The sequence below is a fragment of the Paramisgurnus dabryanus genome, chromosome 8 (genome assembly GCF_030506205.2).
Source record: "Paramisgurnus dabryanus chromosome 8, PD_genome_1.1, whole genome shotgun sequence".
Taxonomy (NCBI): domain Eukaryota; kingdom Metazoa; phylum Chordata; class Actinopteri; order Cypriniformes; family Cobitidae; genus Paramisgurnus; species Paramisgurnus dabryanus.
Genome location: NC_133344.1, coordinates 21724657 through 21743833, shown reverse-complemented (window position 1 = coordinate 21743833; position 19177 = coordinate 21724657). Strand labels below are relative to the sequence as shown.

The 19177-nt window shown below is 37.4% G+C and overlaps 1 protein-coding gene across 1 annotated transcript; it reads right to left on the bottom strand.

Moving 5' to 3' along the window:
• Positions 1 to 70: 70 nt before the first annotated feature.
• Positions 71 to 18725, bottom strand: blmh (bleomycin hydrolase). The gene is made up of 12 exons (XM_065280981.1): positions 18571 to 18725; positions 17087 to 17284; positions 15360 to 15469; positions 14936 to 15077; positions 14193 to 14281; positions 13707 to 13799; positions 7415 to 7570; positions 7180 to 7338; positions 6474 to 6541; positions 5853 to 5970; positions 4493 to 4562; positions 71 to 352 (listed from the first exon to the last, which is right to left on the bottom strand). The coding sequence occupies exons 1-12, from the start codon at positions 18578 to 18580 to the stop codon at positions 204 to 206; spliced, it is 1362 nt and encodes a 453-aa protein (XP_065137053.1). The 5' UTR covers positions 18581 to 18725; the 3' UTR covers positions 71 to 203.
• Positions 18726 to 19177: the final 452 nt, after the last annotated feature.

The window sequence follows — 19177 nt, the reverse complement described above, 5'->3', positions numbered from 1 at the left end:
TTGGGTCATTGTAAGAATATGTCGGAAAATACTTATTCTAGGTAAACCCTGCTTTGAAATGAGAGTCCAGTTATAATAAAACAGAAAACAATTTTTTTTATTTTTTTATCTAGAACAAGATTTGGTGGAGAATGATGGGAGGGATAAAATCAGTCAGGGCAGAGTCAATGAAAAAGAGGGTGAGATCGAATTGGCTTCCTTGGCTATGCGAGAGCTCCCATGGGGTCCCAGGCCGGGAGAACAATGGGATCCTGATGCATGACCTCCAGCACTTCAGGAGCGACGAAACTCTTATCCACAACCACCTCGTACACGTACTCCGAGAACCACTCATCTGTCATGATCAGATATCCTGCAGGAAGAGAGAGAGAGAGGCAGAGATGAGCCTCGGACAAGATAAACGGCTGAAATGAGAGACGGAGAGATATTGGAATGGAGGGAGTTTCATTTGCTACGCGGGAAGCTCTTTTGAGACTTTGTCTATTCATTATCTACACCAAATGCATTCACTGATGCTGATCTTAGGGTACTTACGGCAGCCTCATGTATTCGGGACACTATAGCTATGAACTGGAAGATACCTTGCGGTGATGAAAATACTTGTGTGGTTTAGGCATGAAAATAATTTTGGACTCTGGGATGTCACGGTTTGGATTTAAGAATAAATAACAAATGATAATTTAACTAGGTTTTGTAACATCCCTTAGTGTCAAAGTCTAGACGCAAGAGAGGTCCGATTTAGTGACCGACTTATGACGGGATTTTCGTCACACGCTGAAAGCCGATTAGGCTCGCGAGCAAAACTTTAACAGTAAACAGTGTAAAGAGCTGCCAAATCTGATGTTAAACTAAGCTGTGCTATAAACAGTTTTTTCTGAATCCAGTTCTTCCAATAGCACTGAATGTTGTCCATTGTTCCCAAGGGAGGGAACAAGCTTCTCCCAGTCTAGACCGCATATCTGTTCTCACCTCTTCACCTCAACATCTCATAATTAAAACATAATGTACTTATAAAAATACGCTGTGCCATGTAACATAATTTTTTATTTAGGGTGCGTCCGGACATTGTGCCAAACTCTACATCCTGACACAGCGCCTGTTTCTCTCCTAATCACTTCCAAAGGTCTTACATCAGGAGAGTTTCACCCTAAGAGCGGGAAGTAGATGATGATAAGATGTACCAGAAGCATACCAAACATATCAAAACTCTTACTAAAAAATCTTCCACCTCCTTACTGGAATGACACTTTAAAAATGGACATTCAATTTGTGTGTTGTCGAAATAAATCACAATTTAAAACAATTGACTGTGCATCAATGAATGCCTACATTTTCACCTATAGAAGGCTATACACGTTGCCATGGTTACACGCCAGTCCTAAAGTTAAAGGAAAACACTACAGTTTTTCAATATTTTACTATGTTCTTACCTCAACTTAGATTAATTAATACATACCTATCTGTTTTCATTGCATGCAATTTTAATCTTTGTACAACGTGTTAGCATTTAGCCTAGCCTCATTCATTCCTATGGCTCCAAACAAAAGTTTTATTTTGTGCCACCATACTTACTTGTAAGTACTCATGTAACAGTTTTTAAATAGGGAAAACATGAAAGTGTTTGGTGGCTTCTAAATTCATCCCTCTTTGGATCCTAAGGAATGAATGGGGCTAGGCTAAATGCTAACACCTACACAAGGCGCTGTACAAAGATTAAAAGTGCACGCATTAAAAAAGATAGGTATGTATTATCTGTCTAAGTTGAGGAAAGAACATAGTAAAATATGGAAAAATGGTGGTGTTTTCCTTTAACTTCCAGTCTGTGTTTGTTTATCGGTCTAGCTAGTGACTAAACTGACCTCTGAAACAAATACATTGACGAAAATAAAAAGGCACGGCCTAAGGATTAGAAGTGGAGAAGTTAGTGGCGGGAGTGCAGCGCTGACCTATCAGCCAGGTCAATGAACCAAAAACCCTCTACTGTGAAACAAAGCAGAACACATTTACATAAATAAAGCTGTACAGTGGCTGCCATGTTGGATATTTGGTTTTCCTCATCTGTACCACAGTTTAATGCCTTTCTTATCAAAGTGTAGTATTTCAAATGTACTATCCTCCTTAAACTATGTTTAATGATGCAAACCCCAGAAACAAACTATTCTGAACTGAATAACATTGAGCTCTGCTCTAAAACATCACAGATATTTACATGAGTCCTAAAAGAACACTTAAATGAGTTTGTACTGAAAAACAGTCATTCCTGAGGGACAAGAAACGGCTGTATTTCTATTCATTTTACAGTCCTAAAATTTACAAGCTACAGTGGACATCACTTAACCATTTACGGCGTTATAAATATTTGGTCAGTTACACAATTCCCCCCAGTCTCTTATTTGTGACACAATATTAAAGTAGGCAAAAAATCCAGGAATGAGGTAATAATAATTAATCTTAGAGGTCTAAAACATTTCTTTTCCAAGAAACCTTAACCTACCATATCTCATTACTGTGTAATCTCCAGGGGAAATGGCTGTTATGAGAGCCATTAACCCGGCCGACCTTAATAACACATTTTTTACTCAGTGATACACTGATAAATCTGCTCTCTCGCCTCTTACAGCCGTCACACCAGTATTTCTCCCAAACCGCAAAAGCACAGATTTATATGCAAGCTGTCATTTGTTTTGAACTGAAATTCAGCTGTGATTGGATGTGATTAGTTATTTAAATATAGAAAGCACATGATAAACTACCAGTCAGCCTGCACAGGCACGTTTCTCTTTTTTTTTTTGCAGCATGTCTAACATGCACTACGAGATTCAGGAATCAGGGCTCGCAAAATTTCAAAATCTCTGGTAGCCCTTCGGGCAGGCACTCTTCAGTTTTTGGTAGCTCGAAATGAATGAAAGAAGTCTGAATAAAAATACATTACTTTTAATGTAGAATATTGACACAAAACATCTATCAAAACATTAACAACTGAAGTGAAATATCAATAAACTTCAGTTTAATTTTCTATTCTTGATGTTGTTTTTATGCTTTTTTTTTAACAAACACAAAACTGGGTTTCAATGCAAAACAACTGTTCCTGCTCATCTCCACACCAGATATACTCACCATTTAATAGTGGTTCAATGTGTCACAAAACTCACAGTTTGAATGATCCATTAACAGATTGGATCATTTTTTTAATCAGAAAAATATGGGCTATTGTCGCTTTAAGAGCAATTCTGCACAAAGTCACATACTGTAGCATTTTTCGTAATTCTCTTCACTGCCCGACCCGTACTATCTATATCACTTTGAAGCTTGCTGCATTGTAATGACTGACTGACAGGACGAAGTTGGAGGATTTTGCACAACAAAACCATGACCAATCAGTACGGATTGCTTCCTGTATTGCGGCTTTGGGCGATCGCAAAAGTGAAAGTAAAACTCGACTAAAAAACTAGAATTTTGTAATGCAAGTGTAAGGAAAATACCACCCTTTTTTAATATTTTACTATGTTCTTACTTCAACTTAGATTTTTATTTTGTGCCACCATACTTACTCTTGTAACTACTCATGTAACAGTCTTTAAATAGGGAAAACATGGAAGTGTTTGGCTTCTAAATTCATCTCTATTTGGATCCTAAGGAATGAATGGGGCTAGGCTAAATGCTAACACATTCATGACCCGCTGTACAAAGATTAAGTACACGCATTGAAAAAAGGTAGGTATGTATTAATTCATCGAAGTTGAGGTAAGAACATTGAAAATATTATATAAAATATTGAAAAACAGTGGTGTTTTAATTTAATATGACCACCAAACTATAGGTAGATATCAGTCTGAATAATCGGCTATCAATATCAGTGCCTAAAAACACTGCCCAATTGCTCACAAAAGTAATAGCCCAATATAGCCCCAGTATAAACTGCTTACTTATAGTCTGTGCCAGCTAAACCAGGATAAGTGAAAGTGTTTAACACATTTCACCTTTAAAGCAAATCCTGAACTTTTTAATACAATGAACAGGCAATCTAAAAGGAAACCGTTTGTGAAAGGCAAAATACATTTAATCTGCCAAGGAATGCAGCTCTAAGGAAGAAGAAGGGCAAATATGTGTGTATGTGTATACATATACTTACTATATATATACACACATTCTCTCCAGGCAGCCAAAGGTAATGAAATAACCCATCAATGTAACGTTTGTTTTAAATAAGACACTGGACATGAGGACCAGCTGTGAACAAATCTACATCAAAAGAAAATACATCATGCCTGCTTTAAAACCTCAGAATCTGTAGGGACTCAGCTCAGACCCCGTGCTAAATCAAATATCTGACTCTTGTTTTCTCAGACAAAAGTTAATTAAGTCACTGGAGAGTGGAGTCAGGAGGCCCCAGAGGTAATCCTTCTACAAACTGAATGATTCAATGTGAAAAGCCAAATATTCTGTAAACTATAAAGCGCGTGTGTGAGGCGGACACGTTGAGACATCTCACCTTTATTCCCACGATCGTCACCCCACGAGTTCTCCACACGCCACTTCTCGTATCGCCCCTCCTTTCCATTCTAAGCAAGAGAGATGGATGTAAAGACAAAAGGGAGAAAAATTTGTAAATCATTTATTAATTCAGACAATTATGTAATGCACTTAACTTAAAACAAATGTTGGACATTACGGGGCAGTTTCCCAGACACGATTTAGATTAATCCAAGACTAGGCCTTAGTTATTTTAGGACATTTAAGTAGTTTATACAAGCATACCTTACAAAAAACATTACTGATGTGCATTATGAGACAAAACAATTCATTCTTACATATTTGTTAAGATATGCAAGATGTTTTTAAATTAAAGCTGCTCAAACATGCATTTAAAAACATATGAAAAGCCACCTTTTTTTCGCAAAGGTGATCCTTATATGTTGGCCAAGTCCCTTCAGAGTAACTCTATAAGAATCTTTTAGAGGTTTAAAATGGAGAATATTGAATTGGGAGTAAGAGGAAACTGAACAGGGATGTGGTCACATGCGGAAATGGACAGTAATCTAAAAAGCTACTGGTAATTAAACGGATGTCCGCAGAAAGAGAGGGAGATAAAAAAAACTCTAACCCGGTCAAAGTAAGTGTGAGTGTCAATAATGAGCATATATAGTCACGATTTATGAGTTCACAGCAGATTTGTAATGTTCATACTGCAACACACTGACCGTCTAATCTGTTGCATATGGCACAACCTACTGTATCATCCAAACAGGACGAATGTTCGCAGAAAGGGAGAGAGAGATCAAAAAACTCTGACCCGGTCAAAGTTACTGTGAGTGTCATTAATAAGCATACAGTATAGGGTCATGATTTATGAGTTGACAGCAGATTTCTAATGTTCATACTGCAACACAATGACCGTATAATCTGTACCATATTTTCCTGACTATAAGCCGCATTTTTTTTCATAATTTGGCTGATGCTGCGTCTTATAGTCAGGTGTGCCTTGTAAGTCAGTATGAATTAATTTTACATTTATGAGGCAAGAGACAACATTACTGTCTACAGCCGAGAGAGTCCGCCATATTCTGATTCTGTATTTATGTAATTCAATGATGTAGAATGACAAGCCTGTGAACTTCATGCTTATTGGCTTGTTAATTTTGCCTATTTAGCCTTCCAGGTATGTTCTGTATGCTATTGTTTATTGTGTAAATTACGGATAATGTTACGTTAACGTACAGACACCTATTCAGCCTGCAGTTCTGTGTGTCTTAATGCCGCACTTTTGAATGATGGGATTTATACTCCGGAGCAACCTGTAGTCCGGAAAATTCGGTATCACCTACTGTATCATCCAACCATGCTTACTGTACCTTGTCAGTAACGGCGGTGAGGATCATGGCGTGTGTCATCAGTGAGTCTCCGTAAATCAATCTTTCGGCTTTAGATAGGTTTTTCACAGAGACGCCAAACACCAGCTCATGGTTAAACCTACATAAACATGCAAAGTTCTCTTAGTATTGTAAACACAACAGACGTCTTGTGTATTTTAAAGGGGACATTTCACAAGACTTTTTAAAGGTGTCTCCAGTGTACATATATGAAGTTTTAGCTCAAAATATAATATAAATAATTTATTATAACATGTTTAAATTGCCACTTTGTAGGTGTGAGCAAAAATGTGCCATTTTGGGAGTGTCCTTTAAAATGCAAATGATCTGATCTTTGCACTAAATGGCAGTTCCGTGGTTGGACAGTGCAGGTTAAGGGGCGGTATTATCCCCTTCTGACATCACAAGGGGAGCCAAATTTCAATTATCTATTTCTTCACCTGCTTGCAGAGAATGGTTTATCAAAACTAAGTTACTGTGTTGATCTTTTTCACATTTTCTAGGTTGACAGAAGCACTGGAGACCCAATTATAACACTTAAACATGGAAAAAAGCAGATTTTCATGATACGTCCCCTTTAAGAGTGTGAATGGCAGTACTCACACATTCATGTCGTTGATGCCCAGTTTGCCATGGAAATGCTTGCCTACGTCACAGCCGAACCATACAGCCTGATAATAGAAAGACACAAATTAATATAATGTACCAAAACTGTCATTACATTTATTACAGCAGCATTAATAAGAACAATCATAAATTAACATTTCTGTATAGTGACGACCTTTCTGAACTTGACATAATCTCAAGTTAAATGCACTATGCTTTACCTAAAACCATTTTTGTGCAAGCACCCATGAGTTGTTCTTTTGGGCATACTGCCCATATATTGGCTGGATATTGGGCTGCGCGATTATGACAAAAAAAAAAAACATACCTGCCGATTATTCTCCTTAATATTGTTATTGCGGTTATTACTGTCGATTAATAGATTTTACATTAAAGTTTTCAAATGTTTTATAACTTTGTGTGAAGCAAAGCAACTGCATGGTTAATTCTAAACATCCAAAACTAAATAATATAATGTAAAAAATAATTATAAGGTATGTTGTTAGTAAAAAACCAATTCAAATGGCTAAAGGACTGGTACTCAAACATACTGGCGAAACGCACAAAAATGACCCCAATAAGACAAATGTAATTGAGGCTTTGGCAATAATGCAATTGTTTCACCTGTAATTGCAATCCCGATTAGTTTTTCGATTAATTGTGCAGCCCTAGGTAGATACGACCCTAATCACATGGATTTTACCTCTCCACTTTTGATTGAATCTGCAGCAGCTTTCTTTAGCAGCTCGATGGGCTGGTTGTTGTACAGTGTCCTACGGCCAGCCACCATGTTACTCAGGAACTCCACGCTGTACAGTTTTCCATATGAGTTCTGGGGCCGAGGGTCGTTAACCAGACAAACCTGCGTAGGAGAGTTGTGAATAAGTGCTGGCACTGTGAGAAGACATTGATAAAAAAGTCATCGATGCTACTCGTACCTTGTCTTCAAGATTGTAAAGGGGCTTGACGTGCTTTGTGTAAAACTCCAGAGGAGTCAGGGGGCCCAAGCGGTGGAAGTTCTTTTCTTTATCCCGGTATTCCCAACAGATGGTGTCTGGAGGACTTCCAAGACATACGCTAACCACTCGAAACACCTGAAAATATTGAATGAATAAAACAAAATACATTTATCCATCAAGGCAGATTTTCATAACATGCATGCATTTTAGGATAATCCCAGGCAGGGACAGGGTTCCCACACAGGGACAGGGTTCCCACACCTTGGCTTACTTCAAATTCAAGGACCTTTCAAGGACTTTCCAGGTCCAATACTTTCAAATTCAAGGACTAAATGTGGGGACACCTTTCAAGCGAGAGCAAGGTTACATTGTGTTACCTTTTAAGATACAATGTTACAGTTCCCTTTTGAGGGAACTCACGCTGCATCACTACGGTGACATTTTTGGGACGCCTCCAGTGGTAAGTGTGTCTGAATTTGTATATCAAATTCAACCAAAGGTGAGGCTTAATGTCAAAAACAGGGTGCAGAAAGTATATCGCTATCTGAAATATTGCCAAAGTCAGCGTTACAGGGATGCAGGAAGTATGGCAAGGAAGACGCACCGCCTCGTTACCTTCTTGTGGAACAACAGTTACATACGTAACCAGAGACATTTTTATGTGTCAAACACAACTATGCAAAAAAGCATTTTGGTCAACATTCGCATACAGAAGATATATGTATTTAAAGCGAACAGTTTAGCATGTGTGCTTAAAAAGTCCAGAATTTTTATGATATTATCCTACACTACATTTTGGATTGGATATTTTTCCAGAATACTTCTTCCATAAAATAGATTCAAACACTTCCAATGACCTGTGTATCTATGTATGTATATTTTCAAAAAAAAAATCCCAGGGCCTTGAATTTCCTCCCCAAATTCACACATTTTCAAGGATTTCAAAAACCTGCGAGAGACCGCCCCAATAAAACGGTTTAAGTATACATTTTAACCACTTGAATTCACCATTGAACTAATAATACATTTATCCATCAAGGCAGATTTTAATAAACACCAATGCCTTGAACATAACCGGCATCCAAAATTCAAGCACGGTCGATTGAAAGCTTGCGGTTTGAGCTCTGCGAAGCCAGATGACATATGGATGGTGATATCTCAAATAAAAGCATGGACGACTAACCGCATTAGAGAAAGCGCTGGCTTTGACAGGGTGTAGCTGAGATGAGTGGTAGGAACACAAACACTGCGTCCAGGCTTCCCATGTTCGACCGGGATCTGGCGGTCTCTGTTACACCATTCTAAACTCAAACTGTTTTTAGTTCTCAGAACTTTGCCTTTGTAAGTCCAAAAGAGCAATCTCAGGCATTTCCTGCGCTCTCCTGACCGTGGCCTCAGCTTTAAATATTAGAACGCGGATTTCTGGTAGCCAAGATTAACTTGACCTTAATGATGCATGCTGGTCGATCCCAAACACGCACAGACAAGAAGGCGAAAAAACTGAATAGATAAGATGCTTTGGTCCTTTTTTGGTAAGGCATGAACTGAGATAAAAGAAAGAAACTGAATATTTATGATTGACTACATTTTATTTCACACTATCAGAAGATTTGGACGAATAAATCACACCGTGTGAATACAGAAACACATGACTAGATTATTTTCTGGTTTATTTAGCGTAGTTCAAATTATGTCATCACTGGAAGACCTTCGGCAAACAGCGGAGCCAATTCTGCTCCATTCATTATGCAAAGCTATCACATGGCTTCAGAATTGTAACACCATATAAAAGCCACATCAATTACTTTTATGCTGCATTTATGGTCCTATTTGGTACAAATGTAACTTTGAAAAAAAGAAAAGCTCAAACATTTGGCAAACATCTTTATGTAGAAAGTTTTGTAATGACAAGCAATGTACTGACCCTTTGTGACCATTTACAAATGTGACTTTATTCTCTCTGTCTCTTATCCAGCCTCATACCGGAAAAAGGACCATTCTGTGTTTCAGTTTGTTTTCTCTATTCAGTCTCCCCAGAGGGAGAGTAAATACCAGCATCGCCCGGCCCGTTTTCCTCCCTGCTGACCCAGAGTTGGACACGTATGCTGTACCCACACAAACGACGGCCTCCTCTGCATCGAACGCTGTCTCATCCTTCCCTCTTCCTTGGAAGGGAAGGCAAGCGCACAAGACCGTCCAAACGACAGCGTTTTTGCCCGCTAAAAAGTGCCTCCCGGCAAAACAATGGGCGAAATTCGATGACGTCAGCGCGGAGCCACAGAGTCAATATTGGAGCACCTGTCAGTGGCTGGGTGGCCGCAGGGAAACAGGAAGAGCCGAGAGGTTCAGCGCCACAGGAAGATGAACACGCCACAGTGCAATGTAAATCCTTCACATTAGTAAAACAATCGTGTCCTCCAAAAACCCTAAATCTCAGCTCCTCTGGCCGTTCTGTCACGCCTTGACCCTGAATCGCACAGGATCGGTGACTTGCGTACGCAGCTCACTTAATAAGACCAAGGTGACTGTTGTTTGTTTCTGTGTGGCCCAGAGCTGAAGGCTTATTGTACAAATGAAACAATTGATGTTAGTATAATTACTTGACCATGAACTGCACAATAGGCACTAGATCAGAAAAATGATAAAAAAAGACTAGAATGAGGGTTTGTGAGCGGTTATAGTACATAACATTGATGCATTTTGCAGATGCTTTTATTCGAAACCACCTACAGTGCATTCAAGTTTAAGATTAAACCCATGACCTTTATCATGTGCCCTATCATTGAGCGACAAAAAAAACCCAAAATGGGGCACAACTTGGCTTGTGCACCATGTGTGCCACCTCCTGTGGGACTCTAAACACCTGCCTCTGGTTAGTATGTCTTCATGTGGACACAGTGTCCTGCAGATCCAAAATTGCCGTATACGGTAGATAATTGTTAACAGTGCTTTTCAGACCCAAATAAAAGAACACGCTAAGCATGGGCAAACACCCATGAAGCTGGCTGGACATATGAAGGCACTAGTTCAGTGTGAGGGTACACGGGTGTCGACATAATCTTAATCATATAAAAAACAGCAGTTACCGAGACCACAGCGTCTGATTCTAAAATTTGTGTTTGTTTGAATCGGTTTCCCCAAACACAGCTTTACAAGGAAGGACACAAAATAACAAAGTTGAACAGCAGACGTCATGTCAGTACCTTGCCAGACCGTTTGCCTTGCTGCTTTCGTAATTTGGGCGATAAAACACAAAGCCAAAACCAAATTTATATTATGATTAGATAGCTTGAAGTGGGTTATGTACAGCTGACAAATGCATTTGATTGACCTCTCCTGGAAATACTTAACATATGCACCCCTCATAGACAAATAAAATTTTTGCATAGCATTTTTATGTGAATTGGATAAAAAATTATTTACTGACAACTTAAGCTGCACAAACCCACTCTGTGATGTTGCAACAAAAATTACAACAACACTTAGGCTGTTTTGTGTTCGATAAATGAAATCAGACACGTGAATTTGATGTGAGAGGTTGGTTCTGCAGCCTTCATCTGCGTAGCATGAACCCATCACAGGAAGTTGATGTGTGTTTGCGTTGCTTTCATGCATGTTCTTCAGCACACAGACCTGTCAGATACATTTTAAAGTGAAACTCTCCAGTCCAGGGCTGCATCAGGACAGCCATCACACAAACCAGCCTGGTTAAACACCGTCTTTGATCTTTATGTGTTTCTGAAAAATGCACATATGCATGCAGAAACATATAGAGTGCGCATTACATATTACCCGTGTAACAAAAGGCGGAAAGGTAAATGTTTATTGTATATGAAACGAAAACATGATGCACTGGGTGATGAACCCCTGACTTATATTTGAGCACCACTTATGCTAGACTAGCATTGTGTACTAACTATATGAATAACTGAAACCAAAAGTCTGTAAATATGATTTTTGATACGATCAAAGGCAATGAGTGCTCCACGCCCCCCATAAATACACAAACACGCAAGCGCGCACACACTTCTGAAAAACTCCTCTACTTGTAGTGAAGTGTTACAGAAAACAAACCAACACCAGGTGTGCAAACAAACATCACATAAAAAAAGGAGAACGTCGAGCATAAGCGAGGAAGAAAATACGTTTCATAACCAGATAAACGAGGAAGCAGATCTCGCTCTGGACTGTGTTTATCCTTAGAGAGCAACGGTGAGCGCAGGCTGCGAGCGATATTAACTTAGATGTGTGTACCCGAGTCCCTCTGCAGATGGTGGAGGTATAGTAATATTGCCAGTGAGACTGCCTTTGCCACTCAATGACAGACACGGGGAGATAATGATCATGTTTGTGGAACATTCTGTCATCAACTTCTGGAGGCGCTTGCTCTCCCTTACACACATATATACACACACACAATACCTGGCAAATATATAAAAGATGTTTTCAAATATATACACACACAGACAGATATTTTCGAAACCAGGGCACTTCTTATACACACACAGTTTGGTTCACAGGTGGTGGACAATGTTGCTGCTCAGCTGGTCGATAAGTGCCTGTTTCATTATTAATGTGCGTGTTTCAACACAACAAGCAGTAATTATATACAACATGTCAGAACATAGTGAAATATTATAAAAACTGTGAACACTACTGAAAAGGTCTAAGATATCTTCAAAAATTAAGAAATACTGTATCTTAACCATACCAATTTTTACTAAAGTAAAAGTTAAATAAACAACAGAAAATGTTAAGAATTGCAGATTTTCTTTGGTATTTAGTATTTGTGCAAAACCTGATGATCTGTGTTGATCTAGCATGCATAAGGATGTCCCAAAAAGCATCTTGTGTGCTTTAATGGACACAATGAATTTGACCTTAAAAGCATATATCATGGTTTAGGGCTGCACAGTTTCGATTAAAAACTGTGATATTTGATAATTTGCTATATAAAATGCCAGATCTTATGTGTGATATAATAATGATTAGGTTTGCAAAACCAAATTAAATTACATATATAGCCAACATACATCAGGGCTCAACGCAAATCATTTCAGGCTTTCACTTGCCCTGCCAAAATTTTCACTGGCCCCAATATAAAATGTAAGTGTCACACATTTTAAAATAATAATTCAAGTCAAATATTAAAGTGCATCCATATACAACAGACATGTTCCAATGAAAAAAGGCTCCCAATTTTTCTGCTTTACCTGTAAACTGACAGCAAACTGTGCAAAATATTGCATCAATTCTTTCATCGTGTTATACCAAAGTAAATGTCGCTTCCAAGATGTTAAATAATATACAATGATAAAAATATATTTTAGTGAGTGAGGGTGAAGCACTGGCCTGATCGGGCAAGTGACAATACTTTTTACTGGCACGACAACTCTCACGCTTGCCCCGGACAGTCCTTTATGTTGAGCCCTGTACATTTCACTTTTTTTTTTTAGGGAAAACGAAAGCATCACTTTTTTGTCTCCCCATTCTCTCTGCTATCTATCGGCATCCACCTTAAACTTTGTCTATACGTAACTTTTTGAAGTATTAAAATTATTCAGTTATTGCAAACAATTTCTGTATACATACTGCGATTTGCACACTTGCAATATTTTTTTATAATTTCAATATATCTTGTAGCCTTAAAATTACAAATCTGATTCTATGTGATTCTAATTGTTTGATTTTATATGTAATTTTACAAAGTTTAAATTAGATTATGATTCCCAGATTATCAATGTGTTCTCAGACTTTTGGAAATTCTTTGCATGTATTTTATTCATGGTTCCATTTCCACTTACTTACATCTATTATATAATATTCATATTTAACATTTATGTGCAAAATCTATTAAAAAAAAAACTGAATTTGGCATTTATGTTATGAATTAAAATTGAAGGTAGCGATTGTGTTGTTGTGGTCTGTTTGTCGATTATGGAAACATAGTGAAAAGCTTTTATGCATCTCTCAAAGCTGATACGGTGGGCATGATTTTTCAAAGCTGCCAATTGCTGATAAGGAACAGACAGTTGCAAATCCCATCATTATCAAAAGTGATGCTGGTGAAGTAAGCTTGAGAGTTTTTTACCTGATTATCATTTTCTCTGATTTTATGAAATTTGCAACCATACTAAGGTTGTAGAAAAGGTTGTGACGGATAAGCTCAATTATTGTTCTTCACTTTGTGGTCTCAACACCAGTCATATACTGCCCCCATCTGGCTAAGGTGAGAACCGACAGGATTACATTAATCTAAAACAAACCTCACCTCCTCAATCATGGTGTCCATAGCGTCAGACAGCTCAGTTTTAGAGGATTCACTGGCCACCATGTTTCTTAGCCTTAGACAATACTCTCTTAACTGAAACACAAACAAAACACATGCAAATAACTTTAAATGTGTTATGTAATAAAAAGGTACATGACATATGTGTTGCATAATAACAAATCAATGTAAATGCATGACCACAACATCTCACAATTGATCTACCCAGGCAAACATAGCACTTTTTACCTAATATGAATATGTCATATTCATTTTAGTTACTATTAAAGGTCAAGTGCACAGACTGAAACTGTTGTTAAGCTCAATTGAGACAAGGAAAGTCTTAATCATTTTATTTTCTGTTTGTTTATCCTGTGACTGAATTTACCACACTCATAGACAGCCAGTAAATCTGAAGTCGGTAAACGTCAACATAAAAGGTGAAAGGGATATATAGTGCCATAGCCTGACAGCAGCTTTCAAACCAACCTTGTGATTAAGGATATCGTTCATTCTACGGGACGCCTCCGAGCTGTGAGATTCAGGGAAACACTTCTTTGGAACAACACCATATTTTTCTGAAAAACAAGCCTGTCTTTTAAAAATATAAATGGATAGCTAAATTATGTGTTAATAGTTTACTGTGTTAAAAGCACTGTCGCATAGGTAATCCTATAGCAATATAGCATTCATGTAATTCAATTTTAAGGATCATTTCACTTACATAAAATCATCCAAGATGTTAATGTCTTTCTTTGTTCAGTCAAAAAGAAATTACGTTTTTGAGAAAAACATTTTAAGATTTTTCTGCATATAGTGGACCTCAGCAGTTTAAGGTTTCAATCCCCACCAAGGCATAAAGGTCTTATCTAGCAAAACATTAGCGTCCAAAAAATTAAAACTTTTAAACAACAACTTCTCGTCTTTATCAGCCTTGTGATGTGCCAGCGTGATCACGTCAAAAGGTCGTTTAGAGCTCTTTGAAGCTGCACTGAAACTGCAATTTTAAACTTCATTGAAACTGTGAACTGTTGAGGTCCACTATTTGCAGATCCTGGAATGTTTTCCTGAAGAAGAAAAAATCTAATTTCTTCTTGACTAAACAAAGAAAAACATCAACATCTTGAAGTCATTGTTCTTCATGGGGGTGAGTAAATTATTAGGATTTTTTTTTTATGAAAGTGGAATATTCCTTTTAAAGTAAAGAGATTTAATAAGGGCTAAATATTTACCAATAAGGTTAACCAACATATCCCACTGTCCGCCATCATTGGTAGGATTTGATAACAGAAACTGAACCAGTCTGCCATCTACTGGCTCCTTTCGCTGAGCTGTCTCTACACAGGCTTGCAAAAAGTAATAGCACCTCTCCACCTGAGGAGAACGGTATAGAGAGAAAAAAAGGGAGTGAATGAAAGAGGCAACGGTGGGGGTGCTGATAGTGTCACAAAAGTGGGCCAAAAACATTCAGCAAACACAATACATCACAAACAAAAGAGGCTTTAATACACATTTACTACTAAAACAATGACAGTGCCTAACAAGCTGCAAAACCAGCACACACAGTAGAATGTTTTATGCAACACTGGAGCCTGGTGCAAATACATTACAAACCATTTCTGATAACGCTAAAGGGGAGTGGCAATCCGGACTTACCTTATCCCAGAAAAAAAGATAAGACTGACTGAATTCAAATTCTTCAATGTTAAACTTCTTCATAAACGGAAGGCGCATGACATTGAGGCATGAGAATATCCAACATCTCCCTGACAGAAACAAAAAGAGCACAAACAGTTATACTGAAGAATTTTAATTGTAATATTTATAAAAGTTTCTTAATAAAGTAACAAAAACAAGTCTTTTGTTTGTATCTCTGATTCGCTGCATAACGTATGTTTCTCTGCCTACTTGAATAGATCATGTTCCTGGCCATATCATATATAATTAGTGATGCACCGATGTATCGGCCGCAGATATTTATCGGGCGGTTTTTGATGAATTTGAAACCATCGGCATATCGGCAAAAGCACGAGAAAGGCTGATACCGATTGTTTATTAATTAACTGCATAAAGAAATCCATTATATGTAAAAAAAGAGTTAATGTTGTTAATATAATAAATGCTAAATATCAAAAACCACCTTTGAAGGTTGTCATGCTGTCTTATTATATTTGTTTTAGCTTAAATTGTGCCTCTCTTATTATGTTGGTCAGTTGAATGTTAATTAGATCCAATTCATGTTCAGTAAAAATTACTTGATGCAGAAATAAACTAGCTAATAGACCAACTCTATAGTATTGTATACAAGTGTTTAATATCGGTATTGGCCAGAAGTTGACTGTTTAAATTGGTATCGGCCCAAAAAAATCCTATCGGTGCATCCCTATATATAATACAGACAACTACTGGCAGAAATGCATGTATCTATCGATTTAGAATATGCCTTCCCTAAACATGTGATAAAATCCAAAAGTTATAAATGTAGGCAATTACATGCAAATGTCACCTAAGTTTTTAACTGTACTGATATTTCATGTCAATTTTTTGTGGCCTAAATACAAGGTCACCGTTTAAGTTTTTTATATTTTTTTCAATCATTTTCCATAGTTAGGTAAGTGCAGCTTTCGGCTTTTTTCCACATCCATAACTCATCTATATTTCCCTTATCTAAAATAGAAAACATGAGTATACAATGATATAAATAGCGCTTTTCCATTGCATGGTACCCCACAGGTCAGGTCGTGTCAGCTCACCTTTACTTTGGCTTGGTTAGCTTTCCATTGAAATTAGTACCACTTCATAGTGGGAGGGTTTATAGGCATGTCATTATGTTTGCGCTGCCTACTGCTGTGAGAGCGAGCGTCGTTGGAATGCAGTATTTCCTATTCATTTTTTTATTTAATTATTTAAGTCCGCCACAAAATCTAAATTGACCACCACAATTAGATGTTTCCACATGCGTGAGGCAATTAAGGGCTCAGTCTACAGCTCACCTGTCAATAGATCCTTCCGACCTAAAATGTACACATTGCACCTTTAAAGGAGCATTTCACCCGTAGAAACTTTAATCTTTATTGAAAGTACGTCATATTTTCGAATTTGGTGCCTATTTGACAGAGAAAAGGGATGTTTGTAGTCTCACCCCTTCAACTAAGATATTGGACTTCCTGCTTTCAATGATGAAAAATTATGATTTTACACACTGAAATCTGTATTTCTCCTGTCTCAGCGGCAACTTAGGAAATGATGCACGACCATTCAAAAACATGACTGGGGTTCTAATTATACAAAGCTTAATGCAAAGGGGTGAAGTGTCCCTTTAAATGAAATACATTGAAATAAAATTATAGGGTCTTGATAGTGTTGTCCAGCAGGGTGGGTACCTGTGTTTTTCTGGTTGGTGACAGGCTTGCCTTCTGTTGGGATGCTGTGCTGGAAAACGTGCACTGTGTCCTGGACTGTCTGCCTGTGCAGGCACACCTCTAATGGGTCGATACAGGTCGAGACATTTTGGGCCAGCAAATATCGAGGTTCTGAGCGAAAACGCTTCATAAAACTAGATGTTTTTTCATGACTCAGGCCTGTCCAGCATAGAAAGACACAAAACAAAGAAGATGAAATGTTGACATACTGTGTGTTATTGTTCATTTACATTCATTCACTTGCAAATGTTATTATCCAAAGTGGTGCACAAAGCCATTCATACGAAGCAAATATGACTTTCTTACTTAGTACTTTTGTCTGGTTTTCAGTAAAAATATCTGGAAATTTTTAAATCAAGATATATTTTCTTGATGAGCAAAATAAGTGTAGTTTTTAGACAAAAAAATATACAATTTAAGTGAATTTGTTCTTAAAACAAGCAAAAATATCTGCCAATGGGGTGAGAAATTTTTTCTTAAATTAAGTGTTTAAGAAAAAAGTAAACTTATTTCAAGATTTTTGGCAAATATTTTTGCTTGGTTAATGCACAATTTCACTTATATTGTATATTTTTTTCTTGCTCATCTGGAAAATAGATCTTAGTTTAAGAATTTTTAGATATTTGTACTAAAAACAAGACAAAAATACAAAGAAGGAAAGTATTTTTTGCAGTGTATGAGGGTACATTGCTTTGTCATGTATACAGAGATAATAGTTAGTTAAAAAATGGTTAAATCTGGGCTGTCTGAATACATCACACAAAACAAAAGTCACCTGACTACAAAGGGAATTTTTAGCCACACACCCTAGCAGTTCCGTGCCAAAAACATTACACAACATAATTTATAACTAAAATAAAACAGTACTATAAAGTTTAGCAAAACATGCTTATATTCTCTAATAAATCATTTAAATTCACTTTAACGTTGAACATATGCAGATGTCTGACGTAATAACAGTGAACAACACAAGTGAATCGTTGTGTTCAGAATCTCCGGTTCAAAGTCCTTAGCAAAATTTAATTTTACAATTATAGTTAATATCCTGATTTGACAGCTTCGAAATGTGATTGATGTTTTTAATAAAATATTTTTTATCACAAATGTGTGATTGACAATCTGTGACATCAGCGTGAACCCATTCATTATTTTGGAGTTTGCCGACTTCAAGCCGGTGTTTAGCTATTTTTTTTACTTTCCAAACATTTGTTTTTCAAACTATTACAGAAAATCGACAGTTTTGACATATGCAAGTGTCACTCTGTGGATTTAACTCAAATGTCAGCGATCAAGTCGATCTCATACCTTTGCTTAGTCACTTTCGATACCGGTAAACAGCCCTAGCTAGTTAGCCACACATGCTAGTCGATTTAAATCAACCTCACTAAAGAAGTGAATTGTCAAGCCACAATGATAAATGACTAACAATATTTACATATACACACCTGTGTCCATGTTTCCAGGTAATGATGGAGGTGTTGAAGTCTGATTTGTAGGTCTTTGTTAATTTCATTCGCCGACAGCCAGTCAGTCGGTGCGGAATTCCGGAAACAGGAAATCCTCTAAAATCTTTCACTCGAGGTTGCCATATCTGAGGTAAACTCCCCATTTCTGGGACCATGCTCGTTGAAAAGAGGAAGATGGAAGACCCATATCGTTTGTTTTTGTGTTTTAATGAGCTTTTTTATCACAGTGAGTGATATAGTCCATAAGCTGTGGTACTTACCTAAACAAACATGACATTACGTACAATAAAACCAAATTATTGGTTAGAACCAAAATATTCATCTTTAGTAATGATATGTGGCAATGTGAGAATTTATTAAAATCATGCAACACATTAACTTTGTACCAAATTACCTTAATTTCACCAAATAACGAGGGAATAGTGTCTTTACATCAAAAGTTTAATACTTTAGGCAAGTCACATTTCAAGTCGTTTATAGAAATTTAAATCACAGCCGTTCACTTACCGATCTTTCATCTGCATTTCAACTCAACGCATGTCTGTGGTGGTCGAGATGGATTATGGGATTGATAAAGACGCTAAGA